This window comes from Seriola lalandi, unplaced genomic scaffold (genome assembly GCF_002814215.2).
Source record: "Seriola lalandi dorsalis isolate HSWRI2012SDOR001 ecotype SW California unplaced genomic scaffold, Sedor1 jcf7180002054443, whole genome shotgun sequence".
In the NCBI taxonomy this organism is placed as follows: Eukaryota; Metazoa; Chordata; class Actinopteri; order Carangiformes; family Carangidae; genus Seriola; species Seriola lalandi.
The window spans coordinates 819,441-840,856 of NW_019524996.1; the positions used below are offsets into that span (position 1 = coordinate 819,441).

Consider the following 21,416-nt stretch of genomic DNA (forward strand, 5'->3'; position numbering starts at 1 on the left):
GAGCTGTCCCTAAACCACTCCTGTGTTGTCTTGACTTTGTGTTTAGGGTCTTTGTCCTGTTGGAAGGTGAACCTTCGGCCTAGTCTCAGGTCCTGAGATTTGGATCAGGTTTTCATTTATGATATCTCTGTCCTTTGCTCTGTTCAGTCTTCCCTCAACGCTGACTAGTCTCCCTGTACCGGCCGCTAAAAAACACCCCTAACCCTAACCCCATGCTTCACCATTGGTATTGGGCAGGTGATGAGTGCTGCCTGATTTCCTCCAGACATGACACTTAGAATTGAGACCAAACAGTACAGAGGAGAGGCCACTCTGGAGAATGTTTTTGGTGGCCTTCCCCAGATCTGTGCCTCGACACAATCTTGTCTCGGCTCTGCAGGTTCCTTCCTCCTCATGACTTGGTTTTTGCGTCATCAGCTTTGAGGCCTTATATAGACAGGCGCGTGTCTAATCAATTGAATTTACCAAAGGTGGACTCCAACCAAGTTGTAGAAGCATCTCAAACATGATCAAGAGAAATGTAAGCAAACGTAATGTCAAGTGTCAAAGCAAAGGATCTGAATACTTGTGTCAATGTGATATTTCAGTTTTCATTTTTTTGCTTTGTCATTGTGGAATATTGAGTGTAGATTGATGAGAAAAAAATGTTTTTTTGTTTTTTTTTTAGCATAAGGCTGCAAGATAACAAAATGTGAAAAAAGTGAAGCAGTCTGAATACTTTCTGAATATCACTGTTAAATATTAATAAATCATATGAAGTAATTTAGGATGACTTTATCTCTTTACCTGCAGTAAGAAATAGGATCTGTAATGCAGACATACAAAATGCAGACAGCACGTAGAGGTAGTAACTAGACAGACACTCTAGCAGAGACGAGTGTTTCAGTGAGAGATGAGCTTTAAGCCTAACCCCTCTACACAGATCTCTCAATCTATCTTCAACATACACACTTCCTGAGTACTGATAATTGTTACTAATCTTAAAGAGACATGCATACAAATCATTTCACTTCCTGGATATGCCACATTTACCAAAATGTAGCCTATTTTGCTGTTAAAGTTTGCATATTAGTCATTGTTAAATAAAAATAGTGGATTACTTCCTTGTTGCAAGGTTTACTGGCTACAGTTCAACAGTTGTCCTCAATTCAAGTTACAAAAAACTACTCTGAAAGATATGAGCTTCATACTTGAGCCAAATATGCTCTAAATTTGCTCTAAACTCCTTTCTATCAACAAAGCACTCAAGTACTGAGAGGAAGACAAATAAGAAAAAACCGCCACCGACAAGAGCCTCAACCAAAATTCACTTCCTGTCTTTGCATGTGCTCGGCTGCCCGCTCCCTCTGCTGGGCCCAGCCCTGCTATACTGGAATGCAGCTGACAGACAAACAAGGCTCTGTGGCTCAGCCTCTCCACAGACAGATATTATAGAAGATGACTGTCAGGTAAAAGGTATTCATCAGTGGCTGAGAATACCGATGCAGCAGCAGCGGCAGCACCCTCGGCTGTCCTGCCTTCACCTGAGCTAGCCTAGCACATGGAAAAATCCAAATCCAATGTGGCCTCGGCTGCTTTAAACAAACGAGTGTGTGTGTGTGTGTGTGTGTGCCACGGAGAAGGAAAAGGGGAGGTTGTGTTGGCGTGTCTGAAGGGGTGAGCGCTGATGCGGAATGGCAGCAAAGACAGACGCCAGGCTACTCTCCTGTGCTTGGTTAAGAGCAGGGAGACAGCACAGCGGGCCTCTGACAGAGCACGTTTTATGGGAGTGTCTGTCTGCTGGAATGCACCCTGCTACAGGCCAGATTCCACAGCACATTCAGGGTGTACTTGTGGCAAATTGGTTCTCATCAATACTAGCCTTCTAACAAGCTAGCATGACTTGTAACGTTAGGGTTGCATGGGTCGCTTGTGCATGAAGAGAGGTTCTGGAGGTAAATCATTTCCAGCCCCGAGCAGTTTGGGAAAACATTAGTCATGATGCATTCAAGAATGCATCCAATCAAGAGCTGATGTTACTTTGGATAATGTGCTTTGTGTGCTCCTCCTCCATCCTCCTCGTCTGTCAACCCCAACAGATAAGCACGTCTCAACACGAATTGATTTTCAATAGCCATTCAGATGTCCATTAGACAAATTATCTACTTGCCTCAAGCCATGCTTTTGTAAAACTATGTAAACATAGCTCTTCCTATGCCTAGCAAAGAAGACCCCACCCACCTTACAAGTTAAGTGTGTTGCATGTATGCCCTATCTTCTTGTAAAGTTGCAGCAGCATTTAATTAATGCAATATGGTCACTTTTACCTCCCTCCAAGCTAAAGGGGACACAGGAAGATGTGCAGCACCAGTGTTAACTCAAATTGTTGCTCCCATGTGGATGAGTGACCTGGACTGAATCACTATGGGTAAAACTGATGAGATTACCACCTTGGCTGAGATTAGGCTTTTGACTGAAAACTAATCACCCCTGATTTGGATTAGCCAGTGAATTGGACACAGACATCAGTCCACGCTGCATTCAACAGTGGTACACACGAAAAGCATGGGCTATAATATTCTCTAAAGACACCCCGGAGCCATCTTTCGTTTAGTATCTGTAAGGTAAATCCTTCAACCACTGAATGCGCTTTTCAGAGAAAGCTCCGAGACGTTATCAATCAGTTTCCTTCAAAGCTGTAGTGCCAGCCAGGCCCAGACCAGCCTCGGCTGTCGGAGGCACTGTGAGGCGCTGGTTTAGGGTAAATCAATGTCGCAGCCTGAAGCCATTGTCTTGCATAAAACTATTTAAAATTCAGGTTGATTAAAGTAGAAGAATGTCTACACTATAGGGTGTAATTTCCGTTTCTGGTCCGCGCTGTTTAGCCATCGCCTCCCAGACGGTAGCTAGCTGTTAGCTTGACTAGCTAGCGAAATACCTGTCCTGTTGGGGTGTTCAATTCATTCACAAAAATGTGTGAAATGAGTCATTTTAGCAGAGTAGAAATGAGTTCAGTAAGGGTGCAAGTGGAGGAGGGCTCATTAAGGCCATTTTGTAAAAGAAGAATAGACAGTAAGCCTGTTTAGTCATGTCCTTACCTTGTCCAGACAATTCACTTTTTCCGTGGGGTAAACGACTAGATTACATCTGCCACACAGCGGATTCATGTTGGAGGAATGCTCTTCTTGCTAGTTAGCACAGAAACCGCCGATGATACTGGTTGTAGCTGTGTGCTGCCGAGTACTCACGTCAAAAACTAGCTATAGTGTACAATTATGATCAGTAGCAGACCAACACTAATCTAGTTGTATGTAGCAAATCCAGGAGCTTGTTGTTGTCGTTGTAGCCGCACAGCTGGCTGTCAGTCCACTAACCAGACACGGAAAGCGCGCTCCCGCTGCCCCCCTCCTTCCCTCCCTCGACTGCGCGTGTCCGAGCAGAAAGGGAAGAGGTAGTGTGGGAGGTTCACTTTTTTTTACTTGGAAGAAAGATCTGATTGTTATTTCATAGGTTTAACCACATCATCTATACATTTTACACATTTAACCGAGACTTCACCATGTGTGTATGATTTGAAAATGATGCAACACACACTCAGTTTTGCGTAACTGTGAAGAAATCCAGGTCAACCTTTGTGCATGTGCAACATATCTGTCCTCGTCCCATCTGCGCTTGCATAGCAAACTCATGCAATCATCTTTTTTTGTTGCTGTTTTTTGGGGCTTTACCAATCCAGTGATCTCAAATCACATTTTTACACATCTGCCACGTTCACTGCATAATCCTACTTGAAGTCCATGTGATACATTTGTTTAGGATGACACCTGCTGACAAAAGGGTTGTACTGTATCCCCATAAACATGGCATTTTCTGTCGAGATTTTCTCTCCTGTGCCAGTAACATTCTAATAATGCTCAATCTAAGATAAAAACACAGAGCATAAGCCTTGTAAGCTGATATACTGATCAGGAACTATATGATGCATTGTGTTCTTGCAAAACAAAAGGTGGAACTTAAAACAGATTAACTTCACCATCAAAAGCAGCAGGAACTGAAACTGAAGCACGCACAGATCTTTATTTGTTTGATGTAAAACATCATAGATTATGTGTTTATCTAAAGTCATGGAATGCAGTTCACAGTTTTTTGCAGTCAAATTATACAAACTTTAAAAAAGGTGGAATGCAACTATTATTTATTCCAACAGAGATATAAATTTCAAATGAAATCATTTAATATCAAGCTATGGGTAGGTATAATCTACCCAAACAGAAAGTTTCATCTTTTTTGCAATGGAGCCACTTAAAACAGCTTAAAAAAAGCAATCATAAACTGAATGCAAACGTTGAACTGGCTTTGGAATGTAAATGTTTGGACAAGTGTATACTACACGTTTGAATGTGGTTAAAAATCAGTTCGATGCAAATATCTTCCAAGTTTCCATTCATGGTTTCAACATGGTCCAGCTTCAACAATGCTGTCTTTCTCATGTCCTTCTCCTTCCACTTCTGTGTAACCGGGCTGTTGCTTCTGAAACTTCCAGGAAGGCCAGTAGTTCTTGCGTCGCTTAAAAGCAGAAAAAAACAAGTTTGATGAGGACATACGTCAAAAATAGCTTGTCTCCAGTTGGAGGTGTAAGGGCATATTTAGTGCTCACCTGGATGAGGTAAAGTGGTGACGTGACAGTAGGATGGTAGTTGATGTAAAGAGCAACAAGTATCAGCACCAAGAGTAACACAAGAGCAGCAGCTATCCCGGCTATCACTCCTGTGTTAGCCAGCCCTTCACTCTTGGTTGAAGCATCTGTCTTCACATCTGTATTAAAGATGAAGATGCATGATTATGAATCCTGTCATGTAGCTTGACTATAAAGGCTCATACGGATATTAACTCACCATTGCCTGCGGTAAATATATGATGTTTAGTGTCATCTGAAAGAAGACAGAAAAGAGTAATTTTAATATGTAGTCATCTCTTTTTGAGCATCTAAATGTGAAATACTGCCCACATTAGACTGAACTATACATTGTGACGACACAAAAAAATAGCTCAGCCTCACCATCACTTTCACAGCCTTTTTGCAAAGGAGTCAAAAATGTCACCTCCTCGATCTCTGGCGTGATAGAGGAACCAGTGGAGCTGTCACCCCTGCTGTAATCCTCACAGGTTGCATCTTTGCTCTGCCCACACAGAATATAATGATAATAGGTGCATTACTCTCAAAAAAAAAAAAAAAGGCAGGTAAGCAGGTATTCGTTCCTGATGCACCAGCACTACCTCTTCTGAACAGCCATAGTCCAACCATTCCTGTCTGTGTCTGTCCATGCCATCTGAACACCTACAACACACAAAATGTATATTCATAAGGCATTAAACCTCCACATGTATTAACACCAGAGCCATCAGATTGCCCCACTCACCTCTGGAGCACATGACACCAGCTACAACCAGAGGTTTGGTTGGATGAGAGGCAGAGCTCACAGCTGTCGTGTTGCAGGCAGGCTGCACAGAGAGAAAGAGACGAGCAAGAGAGAGTTTGACTGTGTCGACGCATCCAAATACGCTGAATCATTGAAACTGATTTTGATGTCTTGCCATTGATTTAATATGGGTATAGATCACTTACTAGGCAGTGGAGTGAACTCAACAGCAGAGTAGCTGGTGATCTTTGTAATGTCTATCTCAACCCTGTGGTACTCGTAAATCGACTGCTGTTGGGCATCTGTGTCAGAGATGTCTCAGAGTTATATATGTATAAAACCTTTGGATGGAAGCGCTGTGGCTAAAAGCACCTACATGAACACTACTACTGCTGACCTGGTGATTGAGAAGACATGACCATGAAGGCATCAGACAAACCGACCTTCACTGGATGCTCAGCTGAACTGATGACATCTAATGACAGAGGGATCTGGTAAACAGAAAAAAAAGAAAATCCACTTATGTATATTACAATATAGAAGAGCAGTGAACAGGTTTGGAAAGGCTGCAAAGAGCAGAGGGTAAAGGTGAGTTTCTCACATCTCTGTAGCTGAACGTGATGGTTCCTGTTTTGTAGAGCGCAGCCTGGAAGGTGAAGGCTCCTTCTGACTCTTTGCCAGGGAGTATGACCTTCTCCCACTGGACCACAAACACCTCACCTGAAGAGAGCGAAGGTGAGGCGTTACAACTTTTATTCTATAATAGATCAATCCAATCATGTTTAAACAAAGATCACATGTTTTCAGAAGCAGGGGGCACCCAGAGTTGAACTGGGGACCTCTTGATCTGCAGTCAAATGCTCTACCACTGAGCTATACCCCCTATAACAAACAGCAAAAACAGTCTGGTAATGACTACAGGATAAAAATCTTTATATATAATTTACAAAGAAAAAAAACTGAATTCAGTAAAAAAGTCGAACAAAACAAGACCATGTTTGAATATCAGGTAATATCTCACCATTATCCAGGTACTGCACAGTGGAGTCTTTGGAGTAGCTGGGGTCAAAATTAGCCATTAGAGGGGCGATGTACTGGGTTGTGGTCAGCATACGGTGAGTAATGTCCCCTGTGAAGATAAAACCTGAAAATGGCCAGATAGGAAAACTGTGTAAGACCTGAGAACTACTTGTTACATTGCAAAAACATTTTCCCGCTCTGAACATATGCTGGGAAGGTCACTAGAACATCTGTTAGAAAATCAAAGTGTACCTCCTGTTGCTATGATAATCTGCCTCAGGTAATGTCCGTAAAAGGGAAAGTCAAATGACAGGGCGACCCGCTGCAAGAAGAGTAGACACAGAGAGAGGGAGACATTTTAATATAGGTTGATATGTCACTTTTTAAAGTAAACTAAATGCATAACTCACAGATTGTAGCCTCTGGTTATGAGGTTATGTTGTGAGTTGTTTTTCTGCAGTGCTAATCAGCTCCTAAAGGAGGAGGAGAAACAGGAAGTTGGCATTTGACTTGGAGTAAGGAAGCTGCAAAATGCGGAGGAGTCTGGGAAAAGTTGTTGTTTAATTTCTTTCCCTGAAAGATCACTTTTACACATTAAGTAACTCCATCAGACTTTAAAGTTATGATTCTTAAGATTTTTATTAAATGAGACTCTGTTTCTTTTTGTTAGCAGCAGCCATTTCAGTTTTCATTGGTAGTGGTGAGTTCCCCGTCCTCCTGCTGCCTACCTGCACACGAGGGATTTACATGAAAGCATGGAGCATATAATCTAGCATTACTTTTCAGTCGGTTATATTAAATCTCATACACAGCAGACTCTCAGTGTCCACTGCACCATAGGTGTCACTACTCCACATCCATTCCTTATAAGTGAAAGCCATTTATTCTGAAAGTGAGTCCTTGCAGTTAGAAATATCTGAAGCTTGGAAGTCATTTCTTTCACATCATTGAGGGGGCACCTGAATATGAACCAGGGACCTTTTGATTTGCAGTCAAATGCTCTACCACTGAGCTATACCCCCTATATCACTATCTGCACACTTGGTCTTATCGTAAAATAGAGATACACACCTGTGTACACTAGCAATCTCTGTCGCAGCTTTCTGCGATAAACATTTTTCCTTGTCTTATGTAACTATTTTGAAAGGATGTAGTTAAAACATAGACACAACTTGGCCATGTAGGAGCAGGTCATCGAGGTTACTGGATGTGAACTTTCCAAAACAGATAATCTACTAAATAACTGAGATTCACAAAACCATGATTTATCAACCAAAATCCATATTATCAGTCTCGAGATCAATGGAGAAGTCGGACAGCTGGAACCACTGATAAAAATGATTACCCTTGAGTGCAGCTTTAGCTGTATGAAAATATACTAAACTGCAAGCACATTTTCCTTCCTGACTTCGTCCATTCATGATCTGCTGTAAGAGCTGTTTCTCCAACTGCTGCTTTTACACCTGTGTAACCTGGATTGGTTGTTCCTACAAATCCAATGTACTCAAGAATCCTGGGTTTAGTCCATCTGTGTTCCTCCTAGGTAGCTTTTCCTTCCCTGTGCCTGATCCACCACATCTTTCTGTATTAAAGTGAGCTGTGTGTACTGCACAGGTGCCAGGTGTTGGACAATACAGGTCGAGACTGGGCAGGTGCTGACAGCCTCTGGCAGGCCTCTAGCTCTTGGCATGTACCAACAGCTCCCAGTCCCTGAGCTCCCCTAGCAGTGTTTCTTTATGTTTCAGACCGAATTCCATCCTGGCTTTCCCCAACACAAAATGCTAGGGCAAAATTTCAGGCTTCTCTTATTTGACAAGTGCAGAATCAGTAGCTGCCTGTGTACTCGTGTGCTCCTAGTTGCAGCAGTGTTGCACTTTAGCACCAAGGACATAGAAAAGATGAGTTTTGCATGGTTTCATGGTGAAATTGTGATCAGATTTAATAGAAAGGAAATGGGAAGAATGCAAATTTGTCTTAATTCACTCTAAGGATGATTTACAGATTACAGCTGTTATTTAAGCAATCTGCTCATGTTTAAACAAATAGTACATAATTAAATTAGCAGGGGGCACCCAGAGTTGAACTGGGGACCTCTTGATCTGCAGTCAAATGCTCTACCACTGAGCTATACCCCCTATAATAAACAGCAAAAACAGTCTGCTAATCATCATATGCATAAAAATCTTTATATTTCACTTACAAAGAAAAAGAGTGAATCCATGTATATCTTTAGTCACGTTTCAGATTGAATTCTCTCCTTGCTTGTCTTATTCACAAACATTTAGAAAGAATTCAGGCTCCTGGGTACTTTGTTATCTGATCAAGGAAATAGGAAAGATGGTTTTTGCCATAAAAGCCAATAGACCTCTCAGTTTGTCCGTACATCGGGGCCACATTGCACTAAGCTTGACCTCTTCGCTCAAACATGGTTTCAAAAACAGTCACATAAGCATAGCAGCTTCCAGGCTGTATGTTTTCACAAGCAGGGGGCACCCAGAGTTGAACTGGGGAACCTCTTGATCTGCAGTCACATGCTCCACCAAAGTGACATCGCCCTGCTCAGCCCAGACAGATGATCAAAATGTGTAAAAGAATTATGGACCCATTAACAACCAATGCTGCTCTAAATGTGCTCGGTCTGTGTATGCTACTTTGTGTAAATGCTGCACTTTAGCACTTTATCTCACAAAGGACACAGGAAAAATAGACCTTGCTATCAAAACAGTATCTTTGCACGCTGGCCTGTGTGAACACACAAGATGCTATTATGATGAAGACAGACATTAAAGTTTGCCTCCACATTTTATCTGACTTTAGAAAGTAAGTTCAACAGGCTTATCCATCAAAATAACTTACAAATAAATTTAGAAGTGCGGGCATTCATTTGTTAACTCAATGTCAGTTTCAGATCTTTAAGTTCAACCATCTCTCCTTTAAAAATGTGAAGAATCAACAGCTGTCTTAGTGCATAAAACTGGAACAGTATTGCACTACAAGGATTGTGCTATGAGAACAGTTGTTGTATTTGGAAACCTTTTCATCTGTCCAAACTGTGAGTGACTTACAACAGGCAGAGAGACCACCTCAGGGGTTTTAAAAGCACACATGTATGTACAACATCACACATGTATGTACAACATCACACATGTATGTACAACATCACACATGTACCCAGATTTGAACTGGGGACCGCTTGATCTGTAGTCAAATGCTCTACCACTGAGCTATACCCCCTTTGACATATTACAAAAAACAATCTGATAATAAGCATATTAATTAAATTTTTTTACAAAGAAAACAAAAGAGTTGTATCTTTAGTCAGGTTTCAGATTGAATTCTCTTATTCACATACATTTTGAATGATAAATCATTTGATAGATAAAGAGTTACTCACTATGTGCTCAGTTAGTGTGCACTACTTTGTGTAGATGCTGCTCTCTCTCTCACAAAGGACACAGGAATAATAGATGTTGCTATCAAAACAGGATCTTTGCATTCTGCCGTGTGTGAACATACAGGATGCTAATATGATGATAATAGAGATCTGACTTTAGAAAGTAAGTACAACAGGCTTACCAATCAAAAGACTTTAAATAAAAATGTAAACTTCTCACAAATAAATTTAGAAGTGTGTGCATTCATTTGTTAACTCAATATCTGTTTCAGATCGTTTTCAGTTCAGCCATCTCTCCTTTAAAAATATAAAGGATCATCTGCTGTCTTAGTGCATAAAGCTGGAGCAGTGTTGCCACTTAGGCAACGCTTCTGACCAAGGAGTTCGGAATAACGCATTCTGCTATGTCAACGGTTGTTACAGATATTTGGAAACTTTACAGTGTTATCTGTCCATATTGTGAGTGACTAACAGCAGGCCTCTTCAGGGGTTTTAAAAGCACACATGATTGTACAAGACAAGGCACCTCACGTGTTTTCATGAAGCAGGGGGCACCCAGATTTGAACTGGGGACCTCTTGATCTGCAGTCAAATGCTCTACCACTGAGCTATACCCCCTGTTCCAACAAGGAATCAACTCTCATTCAAGCCTTAGTAGATTACAATCCATCATCATTTTCTTTTTTATGAATAACTACTCAAGAAGGTAAGAGAGTACACGTGTTTTGTGTGTGTGTGAGACTCACCACAGCCTGTTTGTATGAATTTGACAGAATGCCATGGACTCTAACTTGGCCGTGCCGGACGTCATTCATGTCTACCCATAGGTCCTGTGTGCGCCGGTCCTTAGGGCCAAAGCTACGCCACGTGTAATATTTGCCAGAATCCTCCTTCCAGACAGAGAACCACAGAGGATCAGCGGGTGTAATGGTGTGACTGTGTTCATAGAGTGTGTCATAGAGGCATCAAGAGTTCACTGCGAACACGGTTTAATCACATGCTGCCATATGCTTCTCCAAGTGAGTGGAAAAGAGAAAAACTTGCTTTCCAAAAGAGGGCAGTGTTTGACTCCAACTAAAACAAACAGAACATGTCAAAAGCCAGAAACATAATAAATGCCACAAACCATTACAGTCACAAGAAACACTGTGGTGCAACACTCACCACTACGCGTGTCATGTTTTCTGGCAGGGTGTCGATGGTTAGCCCTCCACCCGAGACCGCCCTGCTCATCATAGCGTGGCCTGAGGATGACCTCTGGGCTCTGTGAGGATGACTGTCACCTTCAGTCGACCCTTCACGCTGCTGTGAGATACCACTGTAAAAATCATCTGTCAAAAAAGAATTAACATTGTGTTAGTATGTTCTGGTCATTATGGGATACGATGACATAAGCACTTGCAACTCACCTTTCAACTTCTAAATCCACGGATTTCCACACTTCAATTTTAATAGAGAAACAAAAGTACACCAAAGCTTGTATTTGTACCCTGGCAGCAGTACCACACACTGCTGGGAAACATATCCGATGCCAAATTTGCTCAGACTCTTAAGAATGATGTTTATAGTTGTGGCTCAGAGCTCAGTTAGTCAGCCTAACGAGAAATTACAAGTTGCTTGCAGCCTCAGCCTCGTGAGCTGAAGCCGCTGTTGAATGAAGGCAAGAACAATACAAATAACACTTAGCCATTCTCAGAAGGAATTGTCAAGTCCTACAAACAGTGTAAACCACATTTGGTAAGCAAACTGGGGCGGGTTGGCTTTCTCTCGAGCCATATATTCAAAGAATAAAATAGAGTCTGTGGGTCAAAGCCGCACTGACGCTGGAAGTTCCTCTCTAGTAGATGTTTGGAGTTTACTTTTGCACCACACTGTGATATTCTATGGATTGTTGAAAATGCATGTCTGCTGCCTGGCACATTCACATTCATACCAAGTCTTGGAAGCAGATCCAGCTTTGGGCATAGGCCACCTACGTGGCTGCCACGGGCGCCAGCAGCCAGAGGTGTCCCAAAGAGGAGGAAGAAATATTTTGTAGTTTCTCTAGATTTACTTTAAAAGTCTGTCACTAACATCCACTGCACCACTTATTCACACAGCTCTAAAGACTGGACACTGAGAGAGGACTGCAGACAGACTGTAAGACATTCTGCTGGGGGCAGAATATATAGAAATACCAGTTAATTTAAGTTTCAGTTATATAACAGCAGCAGTGAACTAAGCTTGTTTTACATCCGTTATTTATATTATTGAATTTTATATTCAGCAAGTGAACACACCTCTGCAGTGCTGCTGTTAGTCTGCCATTTTGTTATTGCTGAGGTCAATGGGGGGTAGTGTAAATCCAGTCCAGACCTTTCTGCTACAACAGATTCACACTGACATCCTCTCTCTTGGTGTATAGGCCTAAAGCATGCACTGAAAGTTGTGCACTTATGAGGGAAAAAAATAGAAAATAAAATAAATATTGCATTAGAAGAAACATGGTCAGGATAGCCATCAGTGAAAGCCTCAGCACCTGCTCAGATGAACTGTAACCTAATAATGTTAGGAACTAGAAAGTAAGTATGGTAATGCGGCTATGTTTTTATATGCTTAGCTCTTTTTAAACATACTTGCAGAGTTATCTTGTGTAAAATAAAATGATCAAAGAACACATAATTAATCAATTATTCTGGAAGACTGCAAAATCTGAGAAATTGAAAAATATATTTAGCTTCCACAAAACAAATCTACTCTGCTCTGTATCACAGATGCAGGAACAAGTTTGCTTTTAGAGCAAGTTTTTAAAAACAGTTTTCAGAGTTTACAGTTGTGTTAAAATTTTTCCAATCATACTTCCTCTATCTCCACAAGCTAGTTGATAAAAACTTTTTGTGGTTCATAAAAACATCCAAGAATTTGTGATGAGAGACAAGCGTATAATATATACAATATGTGGCAAGTAATACTTGCTGTTTAAAAATTTAACAAAAAAGGCATGAACAAACTGAAGTGACCTTATTCTGGATATGATACAACTAATACTAAGCAACATTCAGACCTCTGTTGAACATGAATCCCAAATTTCTGGCAGCCTGTTTGATATCTGTTTCCAGGTTGCCAGGGTAGCATCATATCATACATTGTAGAGGGGGAAGTTTGGCAGATACAACAACCTCCAGGCTGCTTTCATTCAGATAAAGAATGTTTTAAAATATAGAAACCAGGAGGGAGTCGATGACTTACTGACAGAAGCACTATTGTATTGTATTATATAAGTCCACACAAATGTTCAGGACTGTTAAAATGACATAAAAATAACAGCTTGACATGATTATTTCATGTTAAGTCAGCAGAAATATATTTTAAAAAATTAATATGTACATGCAACTGTGGGAATGAGACGTGAAAAGTATCAGCTGTTATTATATATCACAACATTGTCATCTATAATATTACGGTGATTGCGGCTTTTTTAGGTACATTACGGGACACGGCAGTGACGTCACAAGCAGACTATATAAACCCCGGGACGACACATTCTTTTCTCGGGGTGTCGTACCTAACCCTAAATGAGGATGACCTCCTGTGCCCAACGTTTGCTGTTTTCTCCTCTGTATGTGGCTTTCAGTGAACCACAGGAGGTTTTTGTGGCGCTGGGAACGTTTACCAAACAAAAAAAGCCAAGAGCGTCACTCCGTCATGTTCAGTTTCCCGACAGAAACACCGTGAGTGTGGTCAGCCCGGCTGCCGCGAAGAGTTGGTCTCTGCTGCTCCGGTGTCTTCATGGCGGGAGTCTCGGCAACTGAGCAGATAAAAACTGAGCAGGGCGACTCTACCGGGGCTCCAGTGGTCCGGTTAGGAAGCCCAAGCTCAAACACACGATAACTTTGAGTTAAAATCCGTTTTCTCTGTTTTGTGTTTGCTAGCTCTTCAGGTCATGCTAACTCCAGTGTCTGTCCTGCCTTCAATGTTACACGAACCACCGGATTCAGATTCAGATACTCCACCACTCCTGCGCCTGCTGCTTAAAAGATCACTATGCAGTGGTGACCGTAGGTGACTGGCTCAAATGGGATTTTCAGGAATATTTGACACGAAAAACACTTAATTTGATCGGTGCCGCGCTCCTGCAGTGTTGCAGCTCTGTCCTACACACCTGATTCAAATAAATAGTAATGATATCCCAACCCATGGTTGGGCTGTTATGGGATGCCAGACGAAGGCAAAAAACTTGTTCTTGGACGCCAGCACAATACATGGCAGTTTCATTTCATTTCATTTCCCAGAAATCAGCCAGTACTAAAATGGTGCCGAAAATTAATTGGCATCTATTTTGACTATTGATCAAGTGTCTGAGGTTTTCTTTAAGCTTTTGGAGTAAAGGTTATCCAAGTTTGGATCCCAACTCCCATGCAGTGCACTAACATTGTAGTCCTATCTTAATTATATCAGATTATTTTAATTTTGAAACAGTTTGCTTGTGACATGGCTGAGAACATTTTGCCAGCACAGTTTTTTGCTTCTGACTCATCCTGGTGGAGGATGTGCGTGTGTGAAACTTAATGCAAAGATATAAAACATCTCAGACTTTGTAAAGATGGTTGAGGGTAGAGACATTTATAGCATGTGGGTGCACATTCAATAAAATGTTTGCAAATTATGACGATTAAAGCCAGACCCACATTATAACTCAAGGTGTCTATTTTATTTGTGTCTAAATGGACATGAAAAGTGAACGTAACTCATTTTTCTAACCACCTGAACTAAGTTTTTCAAAAGAAAACTTGAACATCTGCCGTTTTATACATGTTTTAAGCCTAATTAATGACAGCAGAGAGTTTTCTTGCATGCAGACATACCTCCCACTCCTCTACAATACTTTTACTGGCACGTTAATGAGACAGTGAACAGACAGAACTTCCTCAGTGAAGTTTTAGAAGATGCTCGTTGTTAGTCAGAAAGTAGTTGCAGCAGGCAGCCTCAGCTCAAACGTATAATCAACAAGAAAACACATTTCAGAATATTAAATACGACATATTGAATATGGCTTATTTTCCATGAACCTCAAACAGGTTCCTATGGGCACCGGCACCCAGTGAAGCTCCTCTTACACCAGTGTAATGGTAGACGACGTTGGTTTGATGCCCGGATTTGTGTCCTCAGCGTGGGAGGGAAACAGTCCCTCAACAGTCCCTAAGTTTCAGACATGTGGGACATTGGCTGGTGAGGCCTGTGTTAGACATCACTCTGCATTCACACAATTATAACACTGATGTCTTCCACAGCCATCAAGGCTACAATGCCTCATTTAACAAGTTTGTGAAGTGACAGGCCAAACGTCTTGACCTCATAGGGAGCTCATTGTATTTGTTCACGAGTGTTTCTCTCCACCCTTTGATTCAATTAAGTAGTGCGTCAATGTGTTCGTGGCAGCTCATATATTAAACCTAGATGTGTGATTGTTGAGCGTAGGATCCACCCTGTTACGGCATCTATGAGGTAAGAAGAGAGACGATGTGCGCAGAGTTGTTGAGGTCTGCAGTGCAGCAGATAAACAGAGTCTGGTTTATAAAAGCTGGGAGGGGTGCAGACGCTGAATATGAAGTTGTGGCTTATAATATCTACTCAGGTCATTGCTCCCCCAGCCAGTAGTATTGAAATCACTGGCAGATAACCATAACAGTTATATTGTCTCAGCTGTCCAGGATAAACTGACAAAAACTCACTCTGCACTCGTCCATTCCTGTCTGAATTATTCACTGGATCGCACATACTCCAAGCTCTGCTCCTACTGCTGAGTATCCCATAACAGTTCATACAAAACAGTACATTAAGTATAATGAAAAAAGTAAACCCACTTTTTTAAACTTGTGTACTCTACCATTCTGATATTCTTGGTAATATCTGAACTGTGTTATTATTAAATAAAATAAATATAAACAACACTAGTTTCCTCTGTTGAACCTGCTGATAAATGCACTCTGATTCTTAAATGCACTGACTTTTTAAAAAATGTATTATATTGTTTTTATTCTTTTTTATGCATTCATACTTCTTAATCTTTTTTTTTTAATTTTCTATCCTATGTTCTTTTTTATCTATTTTTACATTAAGCACTTTGAAGTGCCTCTGAGTATGAAATGTGCTATATGAATAAACTTGCCTCGAGTGCATTAGTGGAAGAAGTATTCAGATCTGAAATCCCCAGCATTCAAAATCTTAATTAAATAAGAGCACAGACATGTCATCAGCATGTCAAAGTAAAAGTGCTCATCCTGCAGCCTCATGCAGTGCACATTGATTTAATAAACTTGTCTTCTCATAAATTCTTATGTATTTGATTAAATAAAAATCCAAAGGGAGTAGATTGCAACAGAATACCGAAGTGATGAATCGATATCGAGACCTTGATTTGTTTTGTTAATCTGCTCTGCTTTTTGGAAAAAAAAAACAGGGTGGTGCCTCGGTTAGAAGATAATGCCTAAGAATAGATGATGGACCCTCTCACTGTTCATGTTCAGCACCTCAGCCAAACTTGAGCTACACTGTGCCAACATGTAACGGTGCTGGTGGGTGCAAAAGTGGGAAAAATGTCTTTTGTTTAAGCGCCTCTTAGTTAAGGACACACACAGGGGTTGGTGCTCAAGATGCCAAAGTTATAAAAACAGGCAATGAGAGCAGCTCTGAGGCAAAGGAAGACAAGTCGAAGCAAAAGTACCAGTATGGTTAAACAGGAAATCTTTTTTTCAAATTTAGGCAATAAAAGGGGCAGATGTTTTGGTCAGAAAACTGACCTCTCTCCGGTGGTTTAGAAGCTACCAAACAAACCACGACATTTAGCTGTCTTTTTCTGTGAGCGGTCAGCTCAGAGCGGTCTGAGAGGACACACCCTTCCTGGAGGAGTTGGCATGGATTCCTCAACATCACCCACAATAAATATGTATAGTTCATTTCAAGGAGCCTGGTTGAATTGCAGATGTGCAATTCCACAGTTTTTTTTTTCTCTGAATAAGTTTCATGCACATGTCCTTCATATCTGAGAAAAGAAATGTGCATATTTAACCAAATCCTGACAACTGATAAGGCGGTCCATCTCTTAGTATGTATTTTGGCCAATAACTGAGCAGCTGACACAGTATGGACAACACCTTCAATACACAACACTCAGGAATCTTAAAAATGACAAATACAATTGGTAACATCCCTAAAAGGGTGCAAAAAGTTACACTTCACAATAAAACTATAAAGACAAGAGACTCCAATTTTGGACAAGTCTTGTTAAGAAAACATAAGTGCACTGATTTTCCTCTGTTATGGTGAAATCAAATCTCTGCATGGAAGAGGCAAAGACGTTATTTCTGTTTCTCATTGTCTGATAAGAAAAAGGAATAAAAGCCAAAACCATATCCCATACAAATCCTCTTCCAAATTACAGCATAATTCAGCGAATAAGCTGCTCAGCTGTTGGCAGATAACTGTTTTTGTTCTTGCCACTTTATTGTTCCTAAAACACAAGTGTGTTTTGCTCTCACAAGTCAAATTGCACATGACTTTTATAAAATAAGAGTCAATCTGGGATCCACAGACCATAATATCCTATCTATGATTTGATCTCACAAAACAATCTTTTTCACTTTCTGTCTCGTTCCTGCAGCTCCAACACGTCTGGATTGGCCTCAGGCTATTTGTTAAGCAAACTTCTCAGCAGGACAAGAGACGAGAGGCCAAACACTGAGGTCATTGTCGGGTACACATTTCATTTTCAGCTCTGTTGTTTTTACAGTCTGATTCAGATGGTGCAGATGCCTCTCTCAGGACCAAAGTAATTTTTCAAAACTGCGCTGTATATAATGTTGAGTGACAAGGCAGATAAGAGCAAATTAGGCAAAGGAGAGGAGGACCTGCTCGGTTAGCACTCACAGCTGACCCCTTATGTTGCAAGCACATATCTGAGTGCCTCAGTGCTGATGCTGTTTCATCTGCAACACATTTCTCTGTGCAGAAACCCTCTGGATCATTTTTTGATGCTGTTATAAATGAGCATTTTATATTAGCTCATAATATATGATATATATTACCAATTTTCAACTTTATATTGTATCTACTCAATCACAAGCAACTGTTATGGGCCATAAACCACTGATGTTTGTAGGTCAATTTCCTCAGAATTAGAATAATATATTAAAACAAACCTCCTGCATTTCATTCTGTATCCCTTCACATTTATATATAGAAATATATTGCAGCTGATAAATGCATGAACAAATGCCTCTCTCCATTCTCTAGCAGGGAGGCAATAGGAAAAACAAAGTCCAAATCTAATTTTAAACCTGAGACAGGCTGTTTGCGGGTTGTTGTTTAGACTCAGTCACATGCTTGTGGAAGAGGGTATTTTTATTGTGCACTTTATTGTAAACTAGGTCACTCACTTTTGTGCGTAGAATTAAAAGGGCATGGCACCATGCCCGTTTGCTGCTCCACACAGATTCCTGTGGTTTACAGTTAAAATAGCAAAAAAGCGCACACAGTGTTAATATACGAACATGAACTGTTCTTTTAGCTGCAGGGCTAACAGACAGATGGCTGTGGCAACCAATTGAGAAAACCATTTGCATGCAGGGTTTAATTGCGCAGGCTTCAAAGCATTAAGTAAAAGTACAAACAGGACAAAAGTGGGTGAAGCGGGAAGACAGAGCTGCTACACCTGTATCTGGTGTAGCGGTGAGCATATGCAATGCTTGAAAGATTAGAGCAGTGATGATGGAGGGGAAATACACATGGCTCACCTGTTTGCTGCTGGACCCAAACTCTAACCATCTGTGTTTGGGAGAAACAGAGGAATAGCATCACCAAATTGACCCACATGTTGGGAAACAAAGGATTGGCTGCTCTCTTCTCCTTCTTCTTCTTCTTCTTCTTCTTCTTCTTCTTCTTCTTCTTCTGTTTGCAGAAATACTTTTCTCCGATTCCCCACTTCCACCCGTCACTCTCTTCCTTCCCTCCGACTCTCACTCTTCTACCACACACCGCTCTGCTTCCAACTACTGCCTTTCTCTCCTCCTCAGTGCTGTTCGTTCGTTGTCATGGAGATCACAGAGGCACAAGGATCAACTGATGAGGCTTTGGAGCAGGGAGGAGAAAGTCCATCATCTGCACACTTTTACAGTGAGTTGTCTTCTTCCATATAATGTATTTCTCTGTTTGGGATTCCACTTTAGTTCTCTGGTGTCACAGCATCATTCAGTGTGAGAGAAGTGTAAGTATGAAAATCCACTGCAGTTTCACTCCACAGCAGCGGTGTGGCGCCTCCCCCTGTCCAAACCAGCTGCAAAGACAGTGAGAAATCTGACATCTGAGATTAGACATGGAGATCATGATGCTACCACTGCCAGCCCTTAAATCAGTGCTAGTTATGATATTACATGGTCCATGTCAAGTTTGTTTACAGCTCCTCAAAACACTGTGTCTATTTTCTAACAACTACATTCTTTTGTTGCCCACATGGAACATAAAAGTCTCTTTGTTGCTATTTAGTTTCCAGCAGCTATGTAAAAAAGTGGTGATTATGGTATGTAAAACTGATAAAAAGGAAGCTTTACAAGCACTGTGGCCTCTCGTTGCCACCACTTTCATAGTTTGTATCTGCTTTGAGAGCAAACACGGGATCCTTGGCAGAGAAAATGGTAGCTGAGCATTTATTGGAGTCACAGCTGGAGAGGCATCAGTATCCTGTCCAATAATCCAGGCTGCAAACGCAGCATTCAGCGTCACAGCAGCAGGTGGGAGTTGCCACACAGAGAGGCCATACTGACTTTTTCAAGCAAATAATACACATCTTTCACATGCTCTTGTTTTCCAAAAATTAATGTTTTTACCTACTGTGCATAAAGTTAGGATCCCTTGTGCTTCCACAGATGGTGAGCTGCAGCAGGAGCAGCAAAGGGACGGCCACACAAAGCTGGAGTATTATTCTGAAAAGACTGTAACTCTGTAAAATACCCACTTGATTTGTCTAAATCAGTCCGCTGAAGCCTCGTGTTCACTTCATGAGCACAAGGCAGGAGGGACAGTTACAGCGACCAAAAAATCTGAGTCATAGTTCAGAGGCAAGGGGAACTTGTAGATGCATATATACACCTGTGATGATATAGCATGATCATTTCAGTAACTTCACATTGATTCATTCTACAGGCAAAGTATTAATTGATATTTCTTAGACAATAATTTTGTATTACACATAAATTAGAACACCCCAATCTCACATTGTCATGTGCGTGCATGATGTGTTGTTACCAATATCAATCACAAGATGTCACTGGAGTTGTGGCTCAAAATGCATCCAGGGGAACAGACCTTTTTCACTGCAGACGTAATGACTTGTCAAGGCAGGTGAAACTATTTTGTTGGCTCAGTCCCACCAAGTGTCCCAGTAATCCTTGAGAGCGAGCCAGCATGCACAAAACCAGGACCCTAGAACTAATGTACCTAAACTGAATGTTATCACCTGAATGTACACCTGTGCTTTTCATGCTATGACAAGCCTGAATGTCTGCAGTGAAAAAGGTCTACAGAGCTCTCTATCAGGAATTCATTAGACAGAAATAAAGATAATCTTAAACCCACTGTCAAACATTTAGAAAAAAAAATCTAAATTTTTCTCTCTCACTCTATATTTCACTTTATAATACTGCAGTCCAAAATGCTTTAAACACCCACCTATAGGTAAAGTTATGTGTGTCACTTTTATGCAACTTGGATTAGATTACACTGAGATGGTTAAGTAGACTGTTCCCTGTAGGATTACCACAGCTCTTTACATTGTCCTGCAGCTCTTGCCTGCATTATAGCTATATGTTTAAGTTAGCCTAAATCTGTTGAGCTAGATGTTTTCGTTTAGCTGTATGTCTATATATTTCATCTTTGTTATGTGACGACATGCTTGGCCAATAACGTTTTGCGGTTCAATAATTGCGCTTGACAAGATTTCACTGCTGTATTCTGTTAAATTCAGAAACTACAGCTTCCAAAAATGATATGTAAGTTGAATCAACACTTCTGTGAAACATTTTCAACACAAACTGAAAATTAATACCTTCACGAAGTAGGATTTATTGCAGGACTGTTAGTGACTTAGTTTTAGCTAGGTGTTCCTAATAAACTGAGCGTACGTGTAATAGTCGTAGTATTTCAGTTCATTTGGGCTCATTCTCCCCCTCATGGTAAAAGTAATGTATTGCATGTTAGATAAGCAGTTACATACAGCGACTGTCGGCAAATTATACTCAAAGTATACTAGCTAAACGAGCTAAAACTATACATAACGATAAAATGAACGAGTTAAAACATTGTCATCAGAATTAAATACCATTATGGGACACATGACGAGTGTGAGGGGGTATAGCTCAGTGGTAGAGCATTTGACTGCAGATCAAGAGGTCTCCGGTTCAAATCCGGATGCCCCCTAGGTTTCTGTTTTGTGTGGATTTCATGAAATCTACCTCCCTGAGACTGAGACAGACATTTTTACAGCTATATAAAAACCACGCTTATAGCTGCTATGAGGATAATTGTATGTCAGAAAAGAGAACACTTCCGCCTGGCTCCATTGTTCAAATGAC

General features: G+C 40.9%; 2 protein-coding genes and 6 non-coding genes across 8 annotated transcripts in view; 1 reads left to right on the top strand and 7 right to left on the bottom strand.

The window, feature by feature from the left end:
* The window catches only part of lasp1 (LIM and SH3 protein 1), a 30,557-nt gene extending 27,186 nt beyond the window's left edge, over positions 1 to 3,371 (bottom strand). The window contains exon 1 of the mRNA XM_023410953.2: positions 3,078 to 3,371. Within this exon, the coding sequence (XP_023266721.1) occupies positions 3,078 to 3,146 (69 nt within the window). The 5' untranslated portion in view covers positions 3,147 to 3,371. The remainder of the gene's footprint in view (positions 1 to 3,077) is intronic.
* Positions 3,372 to 4,037: 666 nt separating this feature from the next.
* Positions 4,038 to 19,042, bottom strand: LOC111658463 (plexin domain-containing protein 1-like). Its single transcript, XM_023411011.2, has 14 exons — positions 18,585 to 19,042; positions 10,978 to 11,144; positions 10,560 to 10,703; positions 6,672 to 6,741; positions 6,421 to 6,543; positions 6,001 to 6,119; positions 5,797 to 5,890; positions 5,606 to 5,701; positions 5,400 to 5,481; positions 5,257 to 5,317; positions 5,039 to 5,159; positions 4,875 to 4,910; positions 4,637 to 4,794; positions 4,038 to 4,545 (listed from the first exon to the last, which is right to left on the bottom strand). The coding sequence occupies exons 1-14, from the start codon at positions 18,661 to 18,663 to the stop codon at positions 4,432 to 4,434; spliced, it is 1,464 nt and encodes a 487-aa protein (XP_023266779.1). The 5' UTR covers positions 18,664 to 19,042; the 3' UTR covers positions 4,038 to 4,431.
* On the bottom strand, positions 6,211 to 6,282 carry trnac-gca (transfer RNA cysteine (anticodon GCA)). The gene has a single exon. It is a non-coding gene; the product is annotated as a tRNA-Cys (tRNA).
* On the bottom strand, positions 7,370 to 7,441 carry trnac-gca (transfer RNA cysteine (anticodon GCA)). The gene has a single exon. It is a non-coding gene; the product is annotated as a tRNA-Cys (tRNA).
* trnac-gca (transfer RNA cysteine (anticodon GCA)) lies at positions 8,483 to 8,554 on the bottom strand. The gene has a single exon. It is a non-coding gene; the product is annotated as a tRNA-Cys (tRNA).
* On the bottom strand, positions 9,582 to 9,653 carry trnac-aca (transfer RNA cysteine (anticodon ACA)). The gene has a single exon. It is a non-coding gene; the product is annotated as a tRNA-Cys (tRNA).
* On the bottom strand, positions 10,360 to 10,431 carry trnac-gca (transfer RNA cysteine (anticodon GCA)). The gene has a single exon. It is a non-coding gene; the product is annotated as a tRNA-Cys (tRNA).
* A 2,147-nt stretch (positions 19,043 to 21,189) lies between the features above and the next one.
* Positions 21,190 to 21,261, top strand: trnac-gca (transfer RNA cysteine (anticodon GCA)). Its single transcript has one exon. It is a non-coding gene; the product is annotated as a tRNA-Cys (tRNA).
* Positions 21,262 to 21,416: the final 155 nt, after the last annotated feature.

Bases quoted from the DNA above. Each gene is read 5' to 3' on its own strand.
- LOC111658463 (XM_023411011.2), bottom strand. From the start codon at position 18,663: ATGTGGGTCAATTTGGTGATGCTATTCCTCTGTTTCTCCCAAACACAG. The intron at 5,318-5,399 runs GTGAGTGGGGCA...TGTGTGTTGTAG, and splicing joins TGGTGTCATGTGCTCCAGAG to GTGTTCAGATGGCATGGACA. The intron at 5,160-5,256 runs GTAGTGCTGGTG...CTGTGTGGGCAG, and splicing joins ACTATGGCTGTTCAGAAGAG to AGCAAAGATGCAACCTGTGA.